Source organism: Patiria miniata, unplaced genomic scaffold, assembly GCF_015706575.1.
Source record: "Patiria miniata isolate m_02_andy unplaced genomic scaffold, ASM1570657v1 HiC_scaffold_19, whole genome shotgun sequence".
Taxonomy (NCBI): domain Eukaryota; kingdom Metazoa; phylum Echinodermata; class Asteroidea; order Valvatida; family Asterinidae; genus Patiria; species Patiria miniata.
Genome location: NW_024037057.1, coordinates 7997802 through 8023222, shown reverse-complemented (window position 1 = coordinate 8023222; position 25421 = coordinate 7997802). Strand labels below are relative to the sequence as shown.

At 40.5% G+C, this 25421-nt stretch overlaps 3 protein-coding genes across 3 annotated transcripts; 1 reads left to right on the top strand and 2 right to left on the bottom strand.

Moving 5' to 3' along the window:
- Window positions 1–1988: 1988 nt before the first annotated feature.
- On the bottom strand, window positions 1989–10293 carry LOC119725628 (pleckstrin homology domain-containing family F member 2-like). Its single transcript, XM_038197107.1, has 9 exons — window positions 10183–10293; window positions 8130–8194; window positions 7293–7430; window positions 6690–6753; window positions 6459–6584; window positions 5770–5876; window positions 4653–4812; window positions 3199–3314; window positions 1989–2725 (listed from the first exon to the last, which is right to left on the bottom strand). The coding sequence occupies exons 1-9, from the start codon at window positions 10196–10198 to the stop codon at window positions 2693–2695; spliced, it is 825 nt and encodes a 274-aa protein (XP_038053035.1). The 5' UTR covers window positions 10199–10293; the 3' UTR covers window positions 1989–2692.
- Window positions 10294–11346: 1053 nt separating this feature from the next.
- On the top strand, window positions 11347–13940 carry LOC119725626 (ribonuclease kappa-B-like). The gene is made up of 2 exons (XM_038197106.1): window positions 11347–11632; window positions 12294–13940. Exons 1-2 carry the CDS (start codon window positions 11558–11560, stop codon window positions 12507–12509), a joined length of 291 nt encoding a protein of 96 aa, XP_038053034.1. The 5' UTR covers window positions 11347–11557; the 3' UTR covers window positions 12510–13940.
- A 1663-nt stretch (window positions 13941–15603) lies between these two features.
- LOC119725625 lies at window positions 15604–25069 on the bottom strand. Its single transcript, XM_038197105.1, has 11 exons — window positions 24420–25069; window positions 21716–21848; window positions 21389–21476; window positions 20935–21071; window positions 20181–20370; window positions 19482–19661; window positions 19240–19364; window positions 18724–18923; window positions 17561–18150; window positions 17160–17325; window positions 15604–16759 (listed from the first exon to the last, which is right to left on the bottom strand). The coding sequence occupies exons 2-11, from the start codon at window positions 21843–21845 to the stop codon at window positions 16652–16654; spliced, it is 1914 nt and encodes a 637-aa protein (XP_038053033.1). The 5' UTR covers window positions 21846–21848; window positions 24420–25069; the 3' UTR covers window positions 15604–16651.
- Between the last annotated feature and the right edge of the window lie 352 nt (window positions 25070–25421).

Genomic DNA, 25421 nt, shown 5'->3' with positions numbered 1-25421 from the left:
TTTACATGTAGTAGGGTTTGAGAAAGCTTACATGGAATCAATGTCGGAGTGAATGTCTTTGCGCAATTCATGCAATTATAAGTTTTTACATGGGATTTGTTGAAGTCACGCCCTTCTATAAATCCTTACATCTCTCAAACCTCCAATCATGGAGTTCATCTATACGTATAGGCATAAATACTCCAAACGTCGAATAACCAAATTTAAACATTTGATAAAACAAATCTTAAGAAAAAAAAACGAAACACCTGTTTTTTGGCTCTTCAATTATACAACACACTTAATAATTATTCTACTGTACAAATTGCTTCGATTAATTATTAAAAAAAAAAAAGACACAGATGCAAGTGATGAGTATTCGTGTTTTGGGTTTTTTAAATTGAGCTGCTTCAAAAATTGTTTTCCTTGAGTCTCTCAATTTTCAGTTATGGGCAAAATTGACATTTTCTGAATAAGCAGTAAAAATAAAACACATGCATATTACATCTTTTTACCAACGGGGGAAAAATTATTTACACTTTTATCAATCATCAGTTTTTCAATTCATAAATTGAAGAGTTATTGCAGATACATGTACATATATATTACACACAATCATAATGTGGCTAGCATTCCAAAATCAAATTCTTCAACAAATTTCAAATTTGACAAGTTTCAATAACGTCGGTCGCACCACGAAATGACGTACCATGCGCAGAAAGTCCACGGAATGTTTGTCACTTCGCAGTGCACCCTATGAATTAAGTCTAATGTGTAGGTGAGCAAATGGAGTTACATGTAAGCAAAACACATTGGATATGTTGGTACACAAATAATGAATGTTTATGAGTGCAATGGAAAGAATAATTTCATGAGGTAACAGATGGAATGTTCCATTTCACGAGGCGAAACCGAGTGGAATGGAACATTCCATATGTCATTGAATGAAATTATTCTTTCCATTGTAGGAATGTGAAACACTCATTTTTTGTTTTATTCAACGCCTGAATAAATCCCCGTCATCTGATTTGTAACTTGTGAACTGGTACAACCAGAGCCATCTCAGCCATAAGTATGACCGTGCAATCGAAGTTCTATTCACCGTGGAATCAGAGAGCGAGGTTCCTTGGATCCTCGCTCAATGGTGGAATGGACTTCTCTTTCTGCCTTGCTTGGGACGAATAATTTAATGACACGTGATCAACGACCCGCCAATCAGATGCAGGGGATTTTTTCAGGCGTTTTATAACAATTTATAATGCTGCACTTATTAGGACAAAAACTGTGCAAACAGCAATGAGATATAACTCAAAAATAATAAAAATGTGAAAGTTGGGCATTTTTGTTAAAAAAAAAAAAGATTGGTGAAACAAACTCCTAATTGAAACAAGTTAACTTAAAATTATGCTAAATGTGCACGTTCATGTACTTTAAATTATACCTTCTCACAATCAAAAACCCATGCTAAATGTGCACGTTCACGTACTTTAAATTAAACCTCAAAATAAAAAAAACCTGCAAATTAATTAAAAATTAAAGGGGCATTTAGTTCAGAGCCTGCTGCACCTGTGTTCGCAGAATAGACTGGTGCCACAGACATAACAGCCCAAACTCCCTTCCATGGTGCTTACAGGAGCGAGGCACTACACTGTTTGAATGTACAGTGTAGACAATTGAGGGTATGACTGAAGGTGACTAAGGCCAAAAAAAAAAAGTCTCCGGTTTCTGGTATGCGCGCGCGTTGCCGTAGCCATGCGCGTCGGCAAAATGAAAAAGTTTATTTTCCAATGAAAGATGATGTCTCAAAACCGCCAAACTCACTGGTTTGACTGGAATTCTGCTGCTGCACAATTTTAACGTGTTTTTAGGTGGGGTTATGGTCAAGAATAAGCTTCTCTGGACTCCCAATCCCATATAGGCCTATTTGTACTAAGTTTAGTCGGGCACCCTTTGCAGTCATCAGAAAAAAAGCTGCGTCGCCGCACCACTTTTGGGGCAAGCTCCATACCAGAAACCGGAGACTTTTTTTTTTTTGGCCTAACAATAAGAAAAAATTTTAACCAAAAAAAAGCCTATTCTTTTCTGATTGGATTATCAGGCATGCAACTTTTCCTCGAATCTGCTGATTTCTCCGTTTTTTAACTTCTTATGAATGCCATTACAAATTGAAAAACAATGTACAAAGTCTTGTGTGGTTTGGAATTTCCTCGTTTTTTTTTCCTTCTAAATTTCCAGTTGCATGCCTGGATTATAAAAAATGTCATGACATATGAACTATGGGAACATAGAGTATACAGTATGTAAATATATATATATAGATATCGCCCTGACCGTGTTTAAAAATATTCCCAGTTTAAGTGATATTCTGAACATTTGAAGGGTTCTACCCAAGCATGTGTCTAACTATGGTGATTTTTGCAATTGTTTGCACAAAATTTGCCATGCTGTGCTATGCAACCCCCACCCAAAAAAAATTCAACAAAAAAACCAACGCCCGCAAAAAAAGAAAACAAATAAACCCCCCCCCCCCTTTAAAAACGGAGTTATTTTGTAAAAGTATTTCGTTCCAAACCTAACTCATGCATATTCTCCAAGTAAAATATTTAATAATTGTACATGGAATCGACAGCAGGCATGACGCTTGTGGCCACCAAAACCTTGAGGATGTTGGACAACAGAGGGCGCCCCTGTGAATATAACGTTAACGAATCGACTACTTGTAGTTTCCCTCGTAGAACGTTGGATGCTGTGTTTGTGGAGAAAACAAAAACAGTACGTTGAATCAAAGATACGAAAAACAGTGGCTGTTATTCTTACTGTCTGGTCTAAAATACTGCGAGATTGTCACCAACAATTGTGACCAGAAAAGAGCCCACGCCAGCGGGCGTAGCTACGGGGAAGGGGGGAGGGGGTGTGGCTTGGTGCACGCCAACCCCCCCCCCCCCCCCCCCCAGAAAAGCACAGCCATATGAGTTACCACGATTAGCTGGATGAACATTAAGTCCCTTTTTTTCTGCAATTTTGTGCATATTTTTTTTGCAAGTGGCTGTTTATCATAATGTCCCTTAGAAAGGGAATAGCGGTAGTTATTGTCTACTGTAGCCATGATATATGTTTTGAACAGCGCCCCCATTGGAAGATTGTGTCTAGGCAGCTCTGTGACACCAGCATCTGTGCGCATAATTGTAAACGGCATCCATGTTGTGTCCAGCCACTTACCTCGTCTTCCACAGGTGCCATGTCAACAGGTGCATCATCTTCATCATCGTCGGTAGACTCGTCGCCCGAGGAATCATCGTTAGGGCCGTAATTTAAGCTGTTTCCTTGACGTTTACCTGTGAGAAAATAAAGTTATTAACAATTCCACATTGGTGTTTTAAAGCCAACTTATTAATACCGGGGATTGGATTGAAAAATGTTAACGTACGTCAATTTTTGGGGTAGGGTCGGGGTGGGGTGATGTAGGAGATCTGGTAGTAAGCTGGAGTGGGGCTTGTAGTGGGAAAGGGTGGGATGAGGCAATGTTGGGGTAAGGTGGTGCTTAACCAGTTGGGCCTACTGGGTGCTTACTGGGTGGGAATGGGGTAGGGGTGTAATGAGGAAATGGGAAGGATGGGTTGTTGGGGTGGTGCTAAGGAGAGCATGCAAATTAAAACAGGCAGTAACTCAAGGTTATACCTCCATGTTTTGTGAAGGATAACGGGGTTTTAAAGGGTATCTATGGTTCAACCCTGAGTCACCAATGTTATATTGGGCATTCATCTCTTAAAATTTAGTTGAGTTTTTGCCCTGGAGTGTGGGTGGGGTAGAGCTAGGATAGCCTTAGCACAGGGGTAGGGTTGGGTACCCTGGGGTAGGAGTACCTTGGATGGTTAGCGTGGTGCTTACTTTCAGCTTGAGTATTGCCCTGGGTGTGTGGGGTGGGGTCAGGGAGGGATTGGTGGATAGCTGGGGGTGAGTCTTACATTCAGCTGGGTTCTTGCCCTTGGGTGGGGTTGGGAGAGGGGTAGGGTAGATGGTTAGGGTGGTTCTTAACTTCAGATGGGTTCTTGTCCTGGAGGTGGGTGGGTGGGGTCAGGGTAGGGGAGGGGTAGGATGGATGGTTGGGGCGATTCTTACCCTCAGATGGGTTCTTGCACTGGGGGTGGGTGGGGTCGGGGAGGGGTAGGGTGCATGGCTGGGCGATTCTTACCTTCAGCTGGGTTCTTGCCCTGGGGTGGGTGGGGTCGGGGAGGGGTAGGGGGGAGGGATAGGGTGCATGGCTGGGGCGATTCTTACCTTCAGCTGGGTTCTTGCCCTGGGGTGGGTGGGGTCGGGGAGGGGTAGGGGGGAGGGATAGGGTGCATGGCTGGGGCGATTCTTACCTTCAGCTGGGTTCTTGCCCTGGGGTGGGTGGGGTCGGGGAGGGGTAGGGTGGAGGGGTAGGGTGCATGGCTGGGGTGATTCTTACCTTCAGGTGGGTTCTTGCCCTGGGAGTGGGTTGGGTCGGGAAGGGGTAGGGTGCATGGCTGGGGCGATTCTTACCTTCAGCAGGGTTCTTGCCCTGGGGGTGGGTTGGGTCGGGGAGGAATAGGGTGCATGGCTGGGGTGATTCTTACCTTCAGCAGGGTTCTTGCCCTGGGAGTGGGTTGGGTCGGGGAGGGGTAAGGTGGATGGCCGCGGCTGGTTCTTACCTTCAGCTGGGTTCTTGCCCTGGGCACTCATCTGTCCCGAGGACAGCTGTTCGTAGCAGTCGTTGCAGACCCTTTGGGGCTTGACCGATTGCTGGGGCAGGAGAAACTTCTTGGCTGAGCAGGGTCCGCAGACGACCTTGCCGCACTTCCTACAGTGATGCTGGAATCAAATTAAAAAAAAACTTTAGAGCTTGGGTGGTTCTGCTACAGCGTAGGAACCAGAATTGTTATCAAGTTGTCAAAAGTCAACCCAAGTCATTTACCCATCGCCTAGGCATGAGTCAGATGACAAGCTCACGAAATGAGCTGTAACACAGGCATTCCTTTGCTCCCGTTCTCTGTTTAACTGCGACCAAACTTGGGATTTGAATTGTGACTGAGCTAAAGAAAAGTATGAATCCCAAGCAAAAAAATACATCTGTGCTAACACCACTTCTTTGAAGTACTCACTCTTCCAAAACAGAACACTGCGTAATATAATCAGGAATGAGATTGTCCCTTAAATAAAAAAAAAGTCTGAAATTGAACCAGGGATGCGATTGTCAGTTTGTAAAACAAAGTCTGAAAATTGGATGAAAGGTCTGAAAGGTATATCTCTCCCCCCCAAGAAAAATCCGTCTGACTATTTATGAAATGACTACAAAACCATGAAGTCCATTTTGAATTGTTTTGATTGTGCAGATATTTCTTATCCTTGGCCTAAACCCCTACAAGTTTCATGTAATTTCAGTCACGCATCGCTACACAATTGTCAATTGATCACAACAAATTTTTGGGACACTGTGACCAAGTTCCATGCCTTGATTAATTTCAGTGCGTTATAAAAGCTGTGTATCCTCTTGCATGTTGTGAAAAGGGCTGCAGTTGGGATTGGAATCATTTGCCTGGCTATCAGTCATCATGGCAAGACCTCAGTTTAACGCTCAAGGATGCATCATTTGTATACAAATATTGGCATTCTCTCAGATTAAAAAGTCTGATTTCAGACAAAAGTCTGACAAATCAAATGCCTGTATCATCAATTATTTTGGACATGTGAGAATTAGTTTCAAGTCTCGACCCTTCCCTACATACACATTACCTCACTTCAGAAAATGGAAAGATTTGTGCGTCTTACCCGCCGATTGAGCGCGGTGAATTTGGATTTTTTACAAAGCATGCAGAGCGGTGCCTCGGAGTCTGGAACCCAGACTGGGCTCAACTCGGTTGCAGGTTTCTTTCCACCTGAAATTTGACAAAAGAAGGAGAGCAGAACAGTGTTGCTGGTCAATTCATACTGTTACTAAATTAGCTCATTTTTTATGTAAATAAAATCAACATCACCTAAAATATGTAATTCCACGAACAGTCATTGACTGCAAAACCCACTTGTTCTAAAGAACTCTTCAATTTAAGCAAGTCGCTCTTTAAGGGTAGAATGGACCATGTTGAAGTTTTCCAAACAGAAACCGACCAAATTATCATTGAAAAGCTGACGTGGTTTGAAGAAAGTAGTGACACTAAACTCCTTGTGAACTTATTCCTTCTGGAATGCTGTCATTTTGAAGAAAACAATATTAACCCTAACCGAAGACAACCCATCAAAGCCCAACAGCAGGTTTTGGTGCAATCTGTTGGGATAGGTACAGTACCCCTAAACTGATGGTCTTTTACACTGGGTTTGGCATACCTCCAGAAACTAAGTCCAACAGTGTGTGTGTACGATTTCACATGTGGGTGTTGGAATTTGCCAGAATGGGTATGGTTCCTAGTGAATTATGCTAGGGAGTTAGGGTTAAGCTTGAAGACTGGAAAACACATTCTCACTCTTGGCAAGTAGGTCGGAAATACACTTGTTGATGTGAGCCATCCACTCTGATTTCTCTGTCGCCGTGGCAGCGTACACCGTGAAGGATTTGGTAGCACTGATGATTTGCCAACCGTTTCTGAGATCTAAGGAGAACAAGAAAACGGAGTTTAATACCAATTTCCTTTTGCTTGTTTGTTTTTCTTCAAATTGAGATTTTAGATCAACATCATGAAGATGGAACTACTTACTGCCGTCATCTTCAACTGATTTTAGCCTGACGTCTTCGAGGGGTAGGATGTGCTGGGTGCTATACTGTGATGCAAAAATAAATAACAACAAAGCAGAATTAATCGTCTTCAACAAAGAGCGCCCTCTTCAGTCTGCGCACGGAGTCCATTGCAGGAAGAGGAGTTAGGCAATATAATTTTTGCCCATTTTTAGCTGTGAAAAGCAGCTTAAGAAATAGACATGTCTCTCCGTTGGTTGGTTGGTTTGTCACAGACGTTAGAAATGTCTCACCTGGGCGCTATCAATCACCCAACTCGTGCCTGAGACACCCACACCTGTGCACTGTAATCACCCAACTCCCCGAAAGTCCCACGAAAAAAGGGGTCAAGGTCGAGGGTCACGAACCTGATGTTTGTACTGAGGACACTACCCCTTCCAGAAACTACAGGGCACAATCACGTCACGCATGGACACAAATTAGTTGACTCGCAGCTTCTGAGTTCATTTCGAATTGTTTTTGTTTTAGGGGAAATGTGGTATTTGGGCTGAAACTATCCATGTTTGACTGCGAGTGTAATTTCATTTGGTTAACTCAGAAAAACAAAATTACCACAAAAACTTACTTTCTTCTTATTCATTACAACGCTGCCGTAGACCAGGAGATCGTTGAAGAGGAAAAACTGCCGCGGCTTGGGCCTCTTCCTACATAGCTTGGTGAGAACTCCCTCCCCGACCAGAACACGCCCTGGAGCGATAAGCGTCTGATGGCAGGAGACAAACAAGAAACAATTTCTAACATGACATCTAATATTCAAGCAAAGGTACATGTTAGAAATGAGTCTTACAGATGTTGGTCTTAAACCCCGACTCCCTAGGCATTTTTTGCTGGAAGCATCCTCAACCAGGTCTGCAAAATATTGCCTCCATGTAAAAATAGCATACAGCCTCAATCCTCCAAAAATCATCTGTTATTTCTTGAATGTGGTCCTTGGAGGGGTGACCACTGCCTCAATCCTGCAAAATCCTCCAGCAATCACTGTCAAATTATGTTGAGGCAGAGCCAGTGACATCCTGGAGCAGTGCGGAGGATTTCAAGTACAATTTAAGCCTAAATATATGCATGGCTGAGCATAAACAACACAAGGTCTGGCCCAAGACCTTGATACAGTGCATTTTCCAAAATCAGCACATTTTTGCCATGTAGCCTCAATCCTGTAAAATCCTCACTTCTACAAAGAGGATTTTGGAAGGTTAGCATGGTCAGGGTTTATCCGCCAATAGGCCCAATGTATAAGGTGCTGCTTTCGTTCTGGGATAAAATCTTCTTGAGATCATGTGAAGTTATTCATTTATTTACTTATTTCTGAACTTTAATCAGGTTAACCCGATCACATATATAATTAAGTTAAGAATTAAGGTGAACATAATTTTATCATTAATTACTTTTTTTGTGGCCTTACCTGGCCTGAGCTACCAAAGCAAGCCTGTACATGGCTTATTCGCTTCTCGTTCGCCTCGCTATTAACTGAAAGGAAAGAGGAAAAAAAAAAGACACCTCATTAATGCCAGTAGTCAGGTAGTGAACGATAACGTATCATGCCAGGAAACGTCCTTCTCCGACCTTGATTTCTTTTGAGAGATAGGCCTGAGAGCAGTTTGAAAGAATGCTGTTTTATTCTGAACTGCATATATTTCATCATGTTCATTGTCGTATCTTGAAGGTTTGCCATCTACTTTACACAAGTTTAAGTGTGAGGAAACAAAGGTTTCGTACCAGATTTGCCAGAAAAAATGGAATATAGATAGACGGAACAAAATAGACAGACATGCATGACATGATAGATAAATTCACATTTTCTTTCATTTGTCTCACTGCCCTTTTTAAGGCAATCGTTTATCTACGGGCCCGGCTCTACATGTACAGGCATGCAACTTTTCCTCAGATCTGCTGATCTCCTTCTTTTTTTTGTATTCCTATGTGTGCCATTGAAAATAGACAAACACTGTACAAAGTCTCGGAAAGATTTGAATTTCCTCTGTTTTTGTGACTTCCCAATTGCATGCCTGTATTTCAGGGAACAAATTCCACTTTAAATTATTTGACTTTACCAAACTAGTTTGGGACATTAAGAAGAACATGCTTACAGCATGTTGGTACAGGTACGTATGTCATAGATAAAGGGCAGGGTTTTGAATTCTTGAGGGAAATTTGGGGGCAAACTGACAATGACAACGACAAAACGCAACACGAAAATAGAGATGGTTTCACCGCGCGATGTACCGTGAATGCACCAACCATAAACCGCATAGGAAAATTGTAATTTTTACCCTAAGAAAAGTAAGATTGTAAGAAACTGTTAAAAATTACAAAAAAGGTGTCATTATAATATGATAGTGGATATTTTGCCGGAGGTAATGACGGCAAACTAACGATTACTAAAGGTTTGCCGGCGGCAATCCATATCAACAGAAGCTGTACTCTTTAAAACAGGGCTGAATTATAAGATGTATTAAATTCCCACCAAAAGTTGTGTAGCACGTTTGGTGTAATGGTTAAGCAAAGGCTTTAGTAAGCGGGATGACTCGCGTTCGAATTTGACCGCACCACATTTTTAAGGTTTTTTTTCTCATCCCCAAATAAATAAGAATATTCTTCTTTTATTATTTTAACATGTCTCAAACATTTTTTGCAGAGTATTACTTTTTCTTTTTCAGATTTGTGGCTCTGGAGGATTTTTTTTAAAAGGGAAATAAAGTCCGAAATTATAAAATGGTCTGAATCCCATCTTGTGAATACGAGGTAACAACGATAATTTTGGCACGGAGCCAGACTAAAACTTGTCACCGGAAAATGTTAAAGTAAAAAAAAACCAGTAACTGCGCATGTTCAGTGCATATCCGGCAAACTAACGTTTACTAAGTAAAAGGTTTGCCGTCTCCGGCAAAATATACACTGCCTTATAATATTGAGAGAAGTCTGCTTTATCATGTCTATGTTGTGTTGAAAAGGTCATTTTTTTATTTTTAGGGTAATAAAAAACACCTACCTACCTAGGGCGTACTCTAATTTAATCGAAACTAAATGGAACAGGGGGCCCTACATGACACGATCGCCCTTTTTAAACTTGTTTGTCATGTTTGTTAATTAATTGTAAAAAATTATCTGACTAAAACTTAAGTATCAAATCTACAAACGGACTGAAGAGAGCTATGGTGAAGATACATGTTATTGTTATGGTGTTTAGTCGAGTCATCAGGTCATGCATGACCGGATGACAATGATGTGCGAATAGGCCTAGGGTGATTATCCTGTCAACATCATCGAACATCACTTTTTATTTCAAATCAGGAATGAGGAAACGAAACAGTTTCTAGCCATTTCCCCCTTGCATAGCACCGATGAGAATAACAGTTGCACGCCAAGGTTCTTCAATCCCTCAACCAGAAGACCCGCAACTGTAAAATATTCATCGTAATTACACTTTCCACCAAAAGGAAGTCGAAATTACTCACCCAAACGATCCACCATTTTCACTTGTTTGTGTCAATACTTCATAAAAAGGAGGCGGTGGAGAGTCTGGTTCTCTTGAACTATTTTGTCATCGAATTCGTTAAAGAATGACAGGTGCAAGACCGTACCACCGCACACTAAGAATTTAACTTTAAAAAAATGTACATTTCTGAAAATAAAAAAATTGACGTCTGAAATAATATTATCTTTGGTTTATGTAAAAAGATGAAATTTGCCTTTTGTATTTTTGTAAAGAAAATGTATCAACGAAAAGTATGAAAATAATGAGTCGGCTGCCAAGATGACGTCATATTTTATTGATTTGGACTGAGTGCGTATTCTAGTCTTTAAATCCATAAAGCAGCAGGAGGTTTTGCAGCTATAGACTTTATACGATCCGTTTTATGTTACTCTGCTACAAATTCCCAGCGATGACTTTCATCCCGAAATGTTTCTTTATTATTTCTCCTTTATAGTGATAGTAATTTAAAAACAAAACAAAACAGAAATATGAAAAAAAAACTATTTGGCCTTATGAAATATTCCAGGCCACAACACTTCATTTTGATGGTACAAATTAGTCAAGTTAATAAGTTTAAGTGAACGGATTAAGTGATACTAAAGTACTAAATCATTAAAGATCATTTAAATCAATTCAACTACTGACAGGCACAGGTTATACTCATATATAATTTCATAAAAATAAACTACAATTGGGAAAACTATAACTAATATGTTAGTTACTGAAGCTGTATCACAAACAGCGACACCAAACAGCATCAGCAACCAACATTAAAGTTCTGCTGAGTTGATATTATCTTGATATATCTATTATGAAAGATGAATTTCTTTTTAGGAGCGTTTTTGTTTGATTTATGAATTGCTCGGTGTAGCGTGAATATCCGACTCCATGAAATATGGACTCGTTGGTAATATTGCGCACGCGTAAACATGATAATAGCCTATAAATAGGCCTATTTATAGGGGAGTGACCTGTCACGTGCGAAAGATTAACCAATAATACGGAAAAGGAGTCGGATTTTCATAGGAGTCGGATCTTTATATGACACCGGCATTGAAATTTGTGCCACTTTTTGCCAACTAAAAAAAAAACGGCACGCGATAAGACTACGGATTAGTCTGCTGCTACTGGGTGGAGTTTAGGCAGGTGATGATCACATGACATAATTTGCTCTGACGATTTTCGACCCTGAAAAATTGTAACAGCATTTGGTGATTTTTCATTCTTTTTCAGAGGCAAGTAAGCTCGAAGTGTCTCAGTTCTGGAGTCAGCTAGCCAGTGAGCACAAGTGCTTGATTTAGTGGCAGCAGAGGCGGATTTATTGAAGGAAACGTCGACGATTAATAAAAGGCAAAATGGGTATGAAGATTTGCGGACCGAAGTGTTCAACGTGCTGTTCCGTGATCAGTACATGGGGCGTGATTATGTTGGTAAATATCAAATTTTCTTATTGCCACTAAATGCCAGATCAGTCATTTGTCAGTTTTTATATGCCGTATTTCTTCACAAGAAACTACCCACAAGAAACTGTTGTGAGAATTACAATAAAGATGGCATTATAATTGCATGAATTGAGCATTGAGAGAAGTCTGCCAATGCCATGTCTGCTTTTTAAAAAGGTCGTTTTTGTTTTGTTCCTTGACTCTAGGCCTATGTCATGTATGTAATTCTAAGATAACTTGATAAAATTGAATGGAGTACCAAAGTGAATACGTCACATGCACAAAATGTGTGTGAAAGACATTAGCGCATGATTTAGCCCGTGAACCAACACGTCATGCACGCACGCGTACTCCATTCGTTTGCACTACACTTTCAGGTTCTAGATGACGTCACACATTGGTCCTCCATAGGGACCCGTATAAACTACATGATTGCCGTGAAGACTGCGTAAATAGGCAAACTGAATTGCCACCATAACGCGATCAAAATACAACATGTTTCCATGGGATATGACAAGTGAGGAATAAATTCTACAAATTCCCTTTTTCATGAAGTGGTTATATTGTGCTTCTATCATGTCTATTTAGCACGATCGCAGACTATTGAGAATTTTTCCAACCCCTGTATTTTGTCATACTTTCCATTAAGGTACTGATGGGTGTCTTCTTCCGAGTCAACTCGGTCGCTCTTTTGGAAGATCTCCCGCTCGACACGAACAAGACCCTGACAAGAACGGAGTTGGAAGATGCCTACACGGAGGTGTCCAACAACTGCTTCATCGCGGCCGGCGTTTACGTTCTCTGGCTGGTCTTCTCCGTCTGGCAAATGCGAGTCAACAACAAAGAGCAATATAACGTCCACTGAAAAGTTGACGGTCTTTTCACGGCTTTCCATGTTGTCGTCGGCCCCGCTTCCTTTATTGCTACACTGACTTTAAAAATCAAAATAATTTGAATTTGTCCCTTCTATGTGATGGCAAGGGTTTATGCAATGTAGCAAAAGGGGCGGGGCATGTAGTGCCAGATTAGGGGAGGGTAAAGGAGCTTAATAGTTGTGTTGATTAAATGAAATTGAACATCAAAGTTTGTTATTTTTTTTAACATTTTTTTCAACATGCTTATCCTTTACCCTCCCCTAAAACGACCATTTTTGTTGCCTAGATACACTTCTACCTATTGTGGGTTTTTCTGTACAACTCTATCAGGCCACAGCAAGACAGTACTTAGACGGGCAACTTAACTTGATATGACGGTACAAAATCAAGTTCATGTTTAATAGAAATGCAATGTTGGCTTCTGGGAACCTGACAGAGTTAGGCGCATGTCATGAACATGTGACTATTTGTTAGTATGGTCTCGGACCGACATACATTTGAGTTATCTGATACGCAGAAAGATTTGCAACAAAAAGTTGTAAAATTAGAGCACAAGTACTGTCTTGTAGTGAAAATGTGAAACATATCAAAATTCTCATTTTTTGACTGATTTCCACACTCTGTTTTCAGTGTCCAGAATACCTAGTGGGACTGAGAAACAGCCTGTACAGGTACAGTTGACTCTCGTTAATACAAACTCAGCTTGACCTAGCCAAAATGTTTGTTATATCAGAATTTTGTAGTAAGAGGAGTGTCAGTCCCATTCACTGTGTACATGTACATACATTTACAGTCGGGACCAAGGGTCTGTGTTTGTTATAACCAGAATTTTGTATCACCAGAGTTTGTATTAATGATAGTCGACTGTACCTCTCATTATGTAAATCCTGCCTTCGCTGGTGGGCATTTGCAAATTGTCTATTGGTTAATTCGATGATATTCAACAGTTGGGAAAAGAAAAACATTCCAGATTTGAAATGTTTGATTGACTTGTTCAGTAGCAATTTGAGTATATCTTTCTTCCAAATTATGTACCCTCTGATAACTGGGTATTTATTGATACCTGCAGATGCGTCTGCAATATTTGTACATAGGACCTTGTCTCAAAATGTATGATTTTCTGTTTAAGTACTGATATAAATTAATGTGATTTTTTTTTTTTTTTTTTTAGGGTAAGAGTAAAACAAGTATGATGCTCAGAGAAAATGTAATATCATTGAATGACTTTTTTATCAAAATAAAATTTTAATTTAAAAATTCAAAAAGTCAATGAAAGTAAGGTTTCGAAGAAAACAATTGGTAACAAAATCGACATACACTCAATTTTATTCCTTCCATACTCCTGAACTTTAAGCAGGATTTTCCTTTAATATCTAACAAGTCTCAATACTCACTAATTAAAATGTATACATGGACATGCACAAGCGACTCATTATAAAGAGCACTTTTATAAAGAGGTTCTGCTTATAAAGAGCAAATTCTGAGGTCCCAAATCTCAGGTTCTCTTTGTGTTTCTTTGTTTCGCTGTCCTTTTATAACAACATTCCTGTTATAAAGAGGTAATTGGGCTAGTCCCATCGACCTTGTTATAACGAGAGTCGACTGTACCTGTTTAGGTCATGTTTTTTTTTGTATGTGGAGATGGTTCCTGAACTTCATACAAATCCAACATAATTTTTATCTACAATTGTTCGTTGCTTTTTTCTTAAAACAACAGTTTTCATAGGTTTAGTTGTTGGGGTGTTTTAGTGAAATGTTGTACAGTCGATTCTCGTTAAAACAAACTCGGCTGGACCTTGTCAAAATGTTTGTTATATCCGAATTTTGTATTAAGAGAAGTGCTCATCCCATCCCATTTGTGGTGCACATGCAGAATTGGGACCCAGACTTTTTATGTTATAACCAGAATTTGTATTAACAGAATTTGTATTAACGAAAGTCATTGTTTAAAACTTTTAAAATAGAAATATCGATGGAACCTTTGTTTGTGATGTGATCAAGTGACATTGAATTTAGTCAGATATACGCTGTAAAAAAAATGGTGTTCCGTCAGTAATTGATTTAACATTGCACATGCTCTAAAATCTACATAAAATCGTTTATTAATCCCACTTAATCCTAAAAGGGCCGGGCTATTTTGACCATCTCAAAGCCCGGGGGGGGGGGGGGGGGTATATGCAGCATGTACAGTCGAGTCTCGTTAATAAAAACTCGTTCGGACCTAGCCAAATTGTTTGTTATATCAGAATTTTGTATTAAGAGGATCATCAGTCCCATTCATCGTGCACATAAATGCACAGTCGGGACTAAGGCTTTATGTTTGTTATAACCAGAATTTTAGAGTTTGTACTAACGAGATTCAACTGTACATGTATACGGCTTGTGGATGAGTCTAGCGGTTGACATGTAGAGATACAGTGTGTAGTTTATACGTGTGATGTTATTGTACAGGAAGGATGTGACTAAATATAGTCGCCCTGTCATTTCCTATATCACAAATACATGTAGCGGACTGACTAAAATCAAAAGCCTAACACAGTGTCAGTTAACAGAAGCAGTTACATGGAAACTAGCAAGCAAATTTCATTGAGCTACGAAGGTTATAAGTCAATTGCAGTTGACACCATCTGTTTGCTTAGCACAAATGGGTTCCTTGCGAAAAACGTGCATGTATGACGTGTATCTTGCCTGTGGCTGGTGCTGTGCTCACTTTTGCTTGCAACCAAAATTATTCTTCAGCAATTATATTCGGCTCCACGAGTAGCCCAGGGCCCGAGTCCATGGCTCCGCTTCTCGTAAGGGAAACATCCCTGCTTACTGTTGCAGAAAATGTTCGCTTACGGTTAGCATATTTCATGGGTTAGCGAAAAATGTTGGCTGAATCGCATACCTACATCCCGTAAAGATTCTGTGCTTACAGGGTTAGCGCAAATGTTTCTGCTAGCACTGTGAAATGGTGATAAGCACGGAATTCTGTGGTTAGCAGAGTCATTATGAAATTGGACTGATCTGTTTCCATAATTAAAGTGTTAAAATGCCCTCCGAACAGTATCAAAACAGACCCGTTCGTGTGGTAAATAATAAGTGCTTAAACATATGTTACTGTTTGAAAAGTATTAATAACTTTTTCACAATAATCGATAGTTTCTGTTAGAAGGTAAAGTTGACATAATTTCAAGTAGTCTTTAGTTTACTCCTCGGTACATATATAAGGTTTTATTTCGTTCAAGCTAAGTTATATATAGCTGTGATGTGTTTAATAATAAATGTAATCATACTTATTTAAATAAAATGTACAAATAAATTATACGAAACAAAAATGGAACTCCGTTTAGTACTATTTGTGTCATTTCCTAACTTTGAGTCATTGATATTAGTTTGATGCGGTCTGGCTGTTCTTGTGCAGTTTTATCCCATGGTCCAGTACATGTCATAACTCATGCATTGTAACGCATAAGCAGGGCCCCAATTTGGGCACACGCTGGGTAAAGAAATGTACTAAATAAATAAACTGTAGGTCTGTAATGGTGTTTCTTAATGCAGTTTAGATGTTCCGTATTGTTTTTGTGTCATTTTTTTCTGGCCTCACTTTGGGTGTGGTTAACGCGTGGGGCGTGTACGTTAACTGAGTTGCTGCTAAACTAATTTAAACACATGTTGGCATTTCTAAATTACAAATAGTTGGGAACGGACGTATTTATTTTCGAATTTTATTTACATCCCCCCCCAGCAGTCTATACAAGATGAGTGGGGAAAAAACCGAAAACTAAATGTTGGGACCATTGTTTTACTGAAGTTCAGCATGCAGCACTTTCAAAATCCAGGATATGAAAGCCCAATTCATAAGCTTTCTTTTAGTACAAGAATAATTCAAATCACTCATGTAATTTTCAGGTTACCGAATTTTAAACACGACTATCACTATGTCCACGGATCACCAAAAAAGTTAAGTGTTCTTTCAGCAAAACGGGAAAACAATCACATAGGGCCGGCCAGGGATGTGCATACTCCGTTTCGAGATCTTCATGTGTCCGTTCAAGTTCCTCGTAAATCTGACAACTTCCAATCTCTTCTTTGAAATCTTGTGTGGCCGCGGTCTCTTTGCTGACTTGAGCCTACTTTTTTCTCTTGGTCACCAGAGTGAACTGAGGTAGCGGACGTGCCGCTTTTCCTGGAGTCGTAATTTGTCCTTGAGACTCTTGTATTCATCCGCGCTGTATTGTCTCCGTAGCGCTTGTAGCTGACAATGAAACAAACAATTAAGAACGGTAAAGGGAAGTTGGCAAGCTTGATTTTCATGAAAGGAACAATGCCCAGTGCAAACTCAAGCACATTTTGCATTTTTGAGTCTCCTCTAAAAACTTCAATTTAACTGATCACATTTGGAGCGACTCTGGAGATGCGGAACTGTAGGGCAGATATGATTGTGCCTTTGATGATACAAGCATGGAATTTAGCACACAGTCAGAGTATGTCATGAGAAAGATATTTGCTATAGGACCACCCCCCCCTCATTATTTTTTGGTCTGAGGGCGCCCCACCACAGGACAGATCGCATCTTGAATATCAAGACTAGCCGCAAATAAGTGTGGGAGAAAGTTATGCAAGAGACTCGGTTGAATTCGGTTGCTGAAACTTACGTCCGCGAACCCGTCTTGCCCGACCGCCACGCCACCAGCAGCTGGTGCCGTGTTTGGGGCGGACCGCGCCCATCGATCTAACAGCACGGACCCGGTCGACTGTCTCCTACTCAGGTAGCGATGGTGGAGGTGTAGGTAACTCGGTATTACAGCTGGTGCATGTGATCTGAAAGTGAGGAATATAGAGGTTTCTATTCGACTTGATGTATAAATTGGGAAACTTTGATAACCAGGCGTGCATGTAGGCCTATATTCCGAATACACGTATTCGAATCCGGTTTAATTGTTATAATTATGACGGTTGTATATTTGAACATTGTCGGCATCTTTCCGGTTACAATTTCGTCCATGCTTTAATACCTATGCGTGCTCTTCAGTGTCGGTGAAAACAGCTAACTTACCGTCCACCGCGCATTTCATGGCATGATTCGTCCTTAACATTAACAAACATGACGAGTTTTGGCGACGGCTGTTGCACGTCCAAGGGCGTTTCTTGCCTCGTTGCAGACCAGTTAGCCTGTGGTAGTAAAAGGGGCTCGATGTGAGTTGTGTCCTCCCCTGGGTTTCGAACAGCACGAACGGATGTTGCTTGGGAATCAGCACTGTTGTTCAATATTCCGTTAACCTGGACGGTCGCCGGTAAAAAGCTTTTGTGTTTACGGGACTCCAAAGTTTGTTTCTCTTTACGTTCTCTGTCTGCATCGAAAGCAGTATTTTGTTGATGATTGGCGTTCGAAACTTTGGTGTCCTGTTGTTGATCTTGAGACAAAATGTTCGTCTCACTGCCATTTTCTTTCCGTTCCCGCCGTTCTCTCCTGCGCCGTAACTTTTCCTCCAATCGTGTGGCGCGATAGTACAGTGATCCCGGACCAAGACTGTCGATGATTGGTCCGCGCTGGGTCATCCAGAGGTCATTGCGCATGTCTTCCTGGACCATCGGCTCGTCCTCAGCGACCGCGATTTTCTTCAGCAGACATTCCAAGAAATATACCTGTAAGTTCAAAAATAATCCTTGAAATTTATGAACTCAATTTTATGTTATTATAAGAGTTTGACAATTTCATAAATTAATCATGGTGACCGTTTTAGCCGATTTCCGGCTAACTTTGACGGATGTTTTGTTAAAAAAAATGCGAGTTTGACAGGATATTTGACAGTCGAGAATGGATTTTTAAGGCAGATTTCTGGCGGAATTACGCAAAAATGGGGGATTTTTTTTGACAGAAAAGCATAGCAAATTTGAAAAAAAAATGGGTCTAGGTGCTGAGGTTCACTGGGAACTGGACTTCGTCGTGTCGTATAAACCGCGTTTTGCCTGAAAATGTACGCAGTTTTATAACATCTTCATGTGACTATAGATTGTAATGTAATTTGAACCTTAATCAAGGCAATACTACAACACTGGCATGTGAATTTAAGTGTTTATATTGATTTAGAGTAATTCTGGGGAATTTGATAAATCTGAGAGTTTTGATAAATCGGACAGATTTTTGGAGTGCATTTAGCAGAATATTTGGCCATGACCGTATATACGGTCACCCCTGGTCGTCTTTGTTGGTCTTACCAAGCCTTGATTTTGCGCTCTGATGGCGCGTGCAGCGAGTTTCATTTGGGCCTCCAGTCGCATTCGGTCCACAGTCGCCGGGTTTTTCTTGGTCACGACCTTGTGAAAGTTGTCCATATCGAGCTCAAAGGCCTCAACAGCTTCCAGACACGTGACAGTCTGCACATGCTCAGTGAAGTCGCAAGCTATTTCTATGTCCCCTTGAAAGCAAAATAAAGTTTTGCCAAAAGGTCAAAATAAAGATTGCACGTTAATTGTATACATTTTCAGGATTTTAGTCATATACAGTATACTCCACATTTTGACGGATAATAATTGACTCGATCCATTAAGCCCCGCCTAGTGATACTTTGACCAATCAAAGCCATAATGTCCGACATGCGCGATGGCGCGTACTCGTTGAAACGCGCGTCTGGAATATGCATATTTATGTGATGACATTGGAGAGGCGCGTGTGTTGTTAACCACGCGCGCAGTGGGCGGGGCCTTTTGTAATACATTTTGAGGATGACCTACCAATTATATCCCCTGGACCAATGGAACAGACATCAAATGTCGTGTCGTAGGGGGCGCTCTTTGCTCTAGTCGTGGACTCGCTGGCTGGTACCTGGCTAGTTTCAATGGTTGCCCTTGGTAACTCCCTGTACATGGCCAATCATTAAGGTGTTAATTTCATATTAATGACATGATTACGTTACACGAGAAAAGAATTGTCATCAGGTGGGTCAACTGTTACCCTTAGGGATTTTCCCACTTGCCTTTTCATCAGTTTTCGATTAGGTTGCTTCCACGGAGCGATGGACACCTTTGCTTGCCCTTTCAAAACGAAAAGCAAATTCAACATCGACGATCCCTGCTGAACAAGTCGATTGCCGAAAAGCGCCCTCTTGCGATTCAGGCTCATGGCGAGGATCGACTTATGACGAGCTTTCCAAAACCTGCGGAGGAAAAGTAGAACGGCTGCACATTCATCCGGTACGTTAGAGGTTAGAATCCAACCAACTTAGAAAGAATCTAACACTGAGTATTGTCGAGTATAATTGTCTATTTATCTGGTTGGATTGTCTAATGATCATCACAACGGTAGCAATAATTCAATGGGCTGCTGTTTTATAACAGACTTGTCATTTGAGCTAGGACCAGTGTCTTTGTTGTCCATCTCTCTGACTAGTGCTATTGTATAGGATTGCCCTGTTTCAGCCAATGAATGAGCTGAAACAGGCCCGTTGTGTTGACCTGATACGTGAACAGACTTCGAGTGACGATTAAATAGAATTTTGGGCGCTCTGCGGGAACGTTCGGCTTTACTAAGCATGTCTGTCTTGTCTTGTTAAGTTCCGCTTGACTATCAAGGAAAAAAATAACTCAACGGTTTTCTGTATTTCAATTAGAAATCGATAATTAGTTTTCCAGACTTTATAATGAAATGGTTGAACAAAACAACATTTTTTTCGCACTTGAATAGCGGATGACGGTTGACGAAATCGGTCTTCTCGTCCAAATCTCGTTGCTGCGCGAACTTCAGCGATCTGCTGTACAGCTTCCGGTTCACGACGATGAAGTCCGAAGGCTCGTCGGCCACCACCGAAGCTTTCCGAACGCTTCCGGTTTCTATCAACGCCAACTCCCCAAAGCTGGTACCTGGACCTAAAGAAAAGAGTTGAGAAAAAGGCGTTGAAATGATAGAGTTTACAGAAGGTGCGTATAATGTTCAGCAAGGAAATCATTTCAAATGATTGCAAATTATATGAAAAATGCCACACAAAGCCCACGTTTTGTCCTCACTGAAAAATCAGGCAAGCATTACCGTACGACATTAGATCGTTCGCCATTGGTAACATTATAATTTGTAACGTTTTTGGCGACGCCCTCCATCCAAATCGCTCGAACGTTAAAAGCGTCGGGAAAAAACGCTAGCTGTGTTTGAATTTGTTTCTGCATCCAATAGGGGACGTTGAACAAAATAGAGGACAATAGGGTCCCCAATTCCAGAAGGTCCTCAATTTGGCGATGTGTACAAAACATATGGGGGGGGGGGGGTTCCTTGCGGGAAATAAGTTTGTACCGACATGATGACGATCATAAAGACAAAAGTTGTCTCATTCAATCAGACATAATTATGGCAAACAAATCGAAAAGACTTGGGTACGAGTGATCAAAAATAAAACCACAAAAAAAATCAAATCGGGAGAAAATTCCCTTTGAACGTACCCAGAATTCTGACACATGTCCCAAGCTCGGCTCTCTGGTCACGTGGTGCATCGGGGTCGTCATTGGATACGGGTGGGGGTTCATCCTCGTCCGCGGCAATATAAATCGATATTGAGCCGTTCAGAACCACGAAGAAACTGCAGTGTAATCATGAAGGGGGAAAGTGGAAAACGAAGAAAACAAATTAAAATTTCAGAAATTAAAAAAGTGATACAGAGAAAAAAATCACAACAGACCAAATTGTAAGCTATTGAACATTATCTTGTCAAGATAAAAAGTAACAAATTTAAAAGTCTGGTTAAATCTATCATTATTTTGAAATCCATTCTCTCCTGTGTTCATTTAACCCGTAAGGATCAGCCTTTGAACATCAAAACATATTTCTGTCAATGTTATTTTCTTTGTGACGTGCACTTTAATATTGGAAGTGTTCCTCGTTATATTAATGTATTACCAATGTCCTTTGTCGCCTTGTCTTATGATGACGTCATCCGTCTTGTATCGACGAAATTCACAGTTCTTGATAATATCCCTGATGACGTCTATAGCATATGAAGAAAGTAATTACAGAAAAAAACATCTCATTCACATTCCGACTTTTATTCTGTTTCTTCACATCTTAAACTAAAAAAAGGTAGAAAAACAACATATAGTTTCAAATAAAGGTTTTGCCAAATCGGTTATCCAATGCTACACTACACTACAAAAGGTATCCAATTGCTTCCGACGAGTTTACAAAAAAAAAATCCTAAAAACAAATTCCTAAACATGATGACTCTACCATTTCCTAGGGAGGTAAAAAGCTCCGCCTTGCGCTTAAACCACGGCAGTAGTATGTCAATATCCTTGTCGTCTCGATCCGTCGGGGCGGCTGATATGACGTCTACGACCTTCTCGTACATATTCGCCATAATCTTGAGAAAAAAAAAATCATATGATATAACTGTTAAGTAAGAATGAAATTATGACATTATTAAAGGGAATATACATCATTTGCTTTTGCTGTACTTTTCAGAAATGGATGGAATTGGGGGGTTGGAAATATATAACAAATATAGTTAAACTGACTTTTTTGAGGTTTTGGGTTCGAAAATGCTATAAAAACCAAGAAAAACAATCATTTTCCTGTAAGAAGAAACAGAGCAGTTTACATACATTGGGGAATTGTAAGGTCAGGGAACCAGTCTAGCTGGCTTGTACCCGTTCATAGGTGTGTAATCGATTGCAAACAAGTGCGATGGTCAATTGGGGCCAGTATTTGAAAAAAAAGCCAGTTTTTTTCCAACGCTGGTCGGCCGACCAGCGTTGGAAATTGATACAAAAATACCACTTTTCTTGAAAATGACAGTAAACATGTACCAGGTGCCATGATTTTACAGGATGCTTTACACTGTCATTCACTAACAGTCTAGCAAGGTATTTCAAAATGATTTGGTAGTTTTATTTTTTGATGTTTGCAAATGTTGTATTTTCCCTTTAAAACAAGAAGCAGTAAATTTTTTTTTTTTTTACTGGGAATGGGAAGTCAGGGACATTTCATTTGTTCCAGTGCAGTATACGATCGTTTATTTCTCTAGCAGTGAAAAGACACAAGCAAAATATTCATCCCCCCCCCTCGCCCCCTCAATAAAAATGGAGACACTATTATTTTAACACACAGTATATCGATCCTAGGATAAGCTGGTAGTTACTTCAAGACTTTTTCAAGCCATGCGTATAAATCCATCGATTCGTATTCAACCCACGTACACCTCCATAACTCCTCGGCCATTAGAAACACGCACGAGCCCCGGCCCAGACATGTTGGAATGCATTAATGCCCATACAATCCTTCCAAAAGTATATTCCTGTTGATTGCCGACGATCGATATTTATTGATTGATTGGAAAGCAGCGATTGTTGAGGATTGTTGTTAAGGCACAATGACCACCGTGTTTCCAGATTAACAGCGGGGACAGAAATGTGATGTCCACTTCGCACCATGACACAAGATCGAATGAAAATATAGGGCTAGAGTTAAGTATCCTGCCACCTTTTCAGTCATGTTCCCTGTATCAAATAACAGTACTGAATGTTTTTTTTGTGTGTGTGCAAAAAGAAACCAGACTATTTTTTCTTCCAGCCTCGCTTTGGTTACGTTGATTTAAATGGGAAAACAATCAAGATGGCCGCAACACGATAATGGTCTTGCCACCATTTCAGTCATGTTCGTTGTATCCAATAACTGTACTGAATGATAATTGGCTTTTTTTGTGCAAAAAAGAACCAGACTATTTTTTTTCTCCAGCCTCGCTTTGGTTACGTTGATTTGAAATGGAAAAAAAAATCAAAGATGGCCGCAATATGATAACGGTCTATAGAACATGCTACTCCTGCCGATGTAGAGAAAGTTCGACGTGGGGACCTTAAACGTTTGTTGTTCTGGTTAGTCAAGTCACTAAACCGTTTGCAGTACTCTGCTAGTTTGGTTTATCACACTTGCCGGAAATTTGTCCAAGATGACTGCATAACAACCAAAATCATGACAAGGCATTGATTTTAGGGTCAGTTTGTGACACTGAAAATCGGTTTGAATAACTACAATTCTTGAAGATGAAAATCTAAATTTCAACGGCAATTCTTGTCAAAATAGACCACTTCAAATGTTTTTTTTGTTAAAGGGAAAATACAACATTTGCAAACATCAAAAAATAAAACTACCAAATCATTTTGAAATACCTTGCTGGACTGTTAGTGAATGACAGTGTAAAGCATCCTGTAAATTCATGGCACCTGGTATACTGTCATTTTCAAGAAAAGTGGTATTTTTGTATCAATTTCCAACGCTGATCGGCCGATCAGCGTTGGAAAAAACTGGCTTCCCCCCCCCCAAATACTGGCCCCAGTTGACCATCGCACTTGTTTGCAATCGATTACACATCTATGGACGGGTACAAGCCAGCTAGACTGGTTCCCTGACCTTACAATTCCCCAATGTATGTAAACTGCTCTGTTTCTTCTTAAATGGAGTCAGGGAACCAGACTACAGGAAAATGATTGTTTTTCTTGGTTTTTATAGCATTTTCGAACCCAAAACCTCAAAAAAAGTCAGAGTAACTATATTTGCTATATATTTCTAACCCCCCAATTCCATCCATTTCTGAAAATTACAGCAAAAGCAAATGATGTATATAAACAAGTTGATAGAATTGACGGTACAGCTTCACAACGTCACCTCAGAAAACTTCATAATCATCTCCGAAAACTGCTGCCACAACATTATTATAACCTAAAGTGACAAAATGTATTTCTTATTGCAGTAAGGATGATCAACAAATCAAACCTATATATGCCATTGTAGGGGAAAGATCAGTTCTCCAAGATTCATTACTCAAGTACAGCGCTATGACTCCTTAAGATGTTTGTCAATTTATCAGTATATTTATGCTGTACATAATTATTGATAAAATCAGAACATTGACTCCACATGAAGTGTTTTTACTTACCTTAATTAAAGAGTCTCGAAGACTGACTCCATCTCTTCCATTGAATCAAAATCATTCCACGACCAGTTGGGTATACTGTTACAATTTGTGATGATCATACTTGAACCGAAGTTCTATTCACGACCGTGATGCGATATCTTGCTTGAGAGAATCGATCCGTCTGTCGCGTCGAGTTTCTGTGGAAGACGAAGCACATCTGCCTTGGCGCACGAGCCTTTTCTCGTTTTTATGGGAACTCGTTTTCCGACTATTCCATGAAGGGGTAGCACAAGAAAGTGAAGCAAGCACAGACTGGTTACGTAGTGCTGGACTGGCCTAGCTATACAGAGCTGGGTTTACAGCTCGCGGGAAATCAAGGAGTACGGACGAGTCTCGCCTTAAGCTTAGTGATGACGCTCGTTGGAATACAAATGTGTTGGCTTCAATCAGTAAGATAATTGTGTTGGTGGGAGCTCGATAGCGCATGTCCCATGCGATCATCGGAACTAGTAACACCGAATTGAAAAAATCCAGATCATTAAGCGTGCCAAACAACTGCAGAAGAAACCAAAACTGTACACGCTTTGATTTGTATTTTGTTTTTTTTGTCTTTTGATAATCAGGCCCCTGAAATTAATTACGGTACCAACGGACTCGCATCTGGCCGGTTGCCATGGAGACGGCAAATAGCCCGAGATCGTCAACTGATGAAAAATGTATGGGGAGAATCCATAGTCATTGATACTATTTGTAGTGTGATAATAACGCGGATATAGCGTGTTTGTACACGGAAAAGTTACGTAACCCTGCAGCAAAACGAGATAGGATATTAATATTATTGAAGGTTTGCGATGAGCTAGCGACCGTGAAGTGTGGTCTGCTTGCAGGGACGGTAGAGGGCGTAGAGGGACGGTAGAGGACGGTAGAGGCGGTTTCGCGGCTTTGCCGCTTTGTCTAATGCGGGCAAGTAAAGCCACGATGGCCCTGGCGAAAGGCTAAGTTTTGTGCGAATCCTCACCCAGT

Coding starts and splice junctions, on each gene's coding strand:
- LOC119725628 (XM_038197107.1), bottom strand. Junction 6,585..6,689: donor ATCAGTTGAAGATGACGGCA/GTAAGTAGTTCC, acceptor TGTTCTCCTTAG/ATCTCAGAAACGGTTGGCAA. Junction 4,813..5,769: donor TCACCGCGCTCAATCGGCGG/GTAAGACGCACA, acceptor ATTTGATTCCAG/CATCACTGTAGGAAGTGCGG.
- LOC119725625 (XM_038197105.1), bottom strand. CDS start 21,845: ATGGCGAATATGTACGAGAAGGTCGTAGACGTCATATCAGCCGCCCCG. Junction 20,371..20,934: donor GACATGTGTCAGAATTCTGG/GTACGTTCAAAG, acceptor TCTTTTCTTTAG/GTCCAGGTACCAGCTTTGGG. Junction 16,760..17,159: donor GGCAAGACGGGTTCGCGGAC/GTAAGTTTCAGC, acceptor TTTCATTGTCAG/CTACAAGCGCTACGGAGACA.
- LOC119725626 (XM_038197106.1), top strand. CDS start 11,558: ATGGGTATGAAGATTTGCGGACCGAAGTGTTCAACGTGCTGTTCCGTG. Junction 11,633..12,293: donor CATGGGGCGTGATTATGTTG/GTAAATATCAAA, acceptor CTTTCCATTAAG/GTACTGATGGGTGTCTTCTT.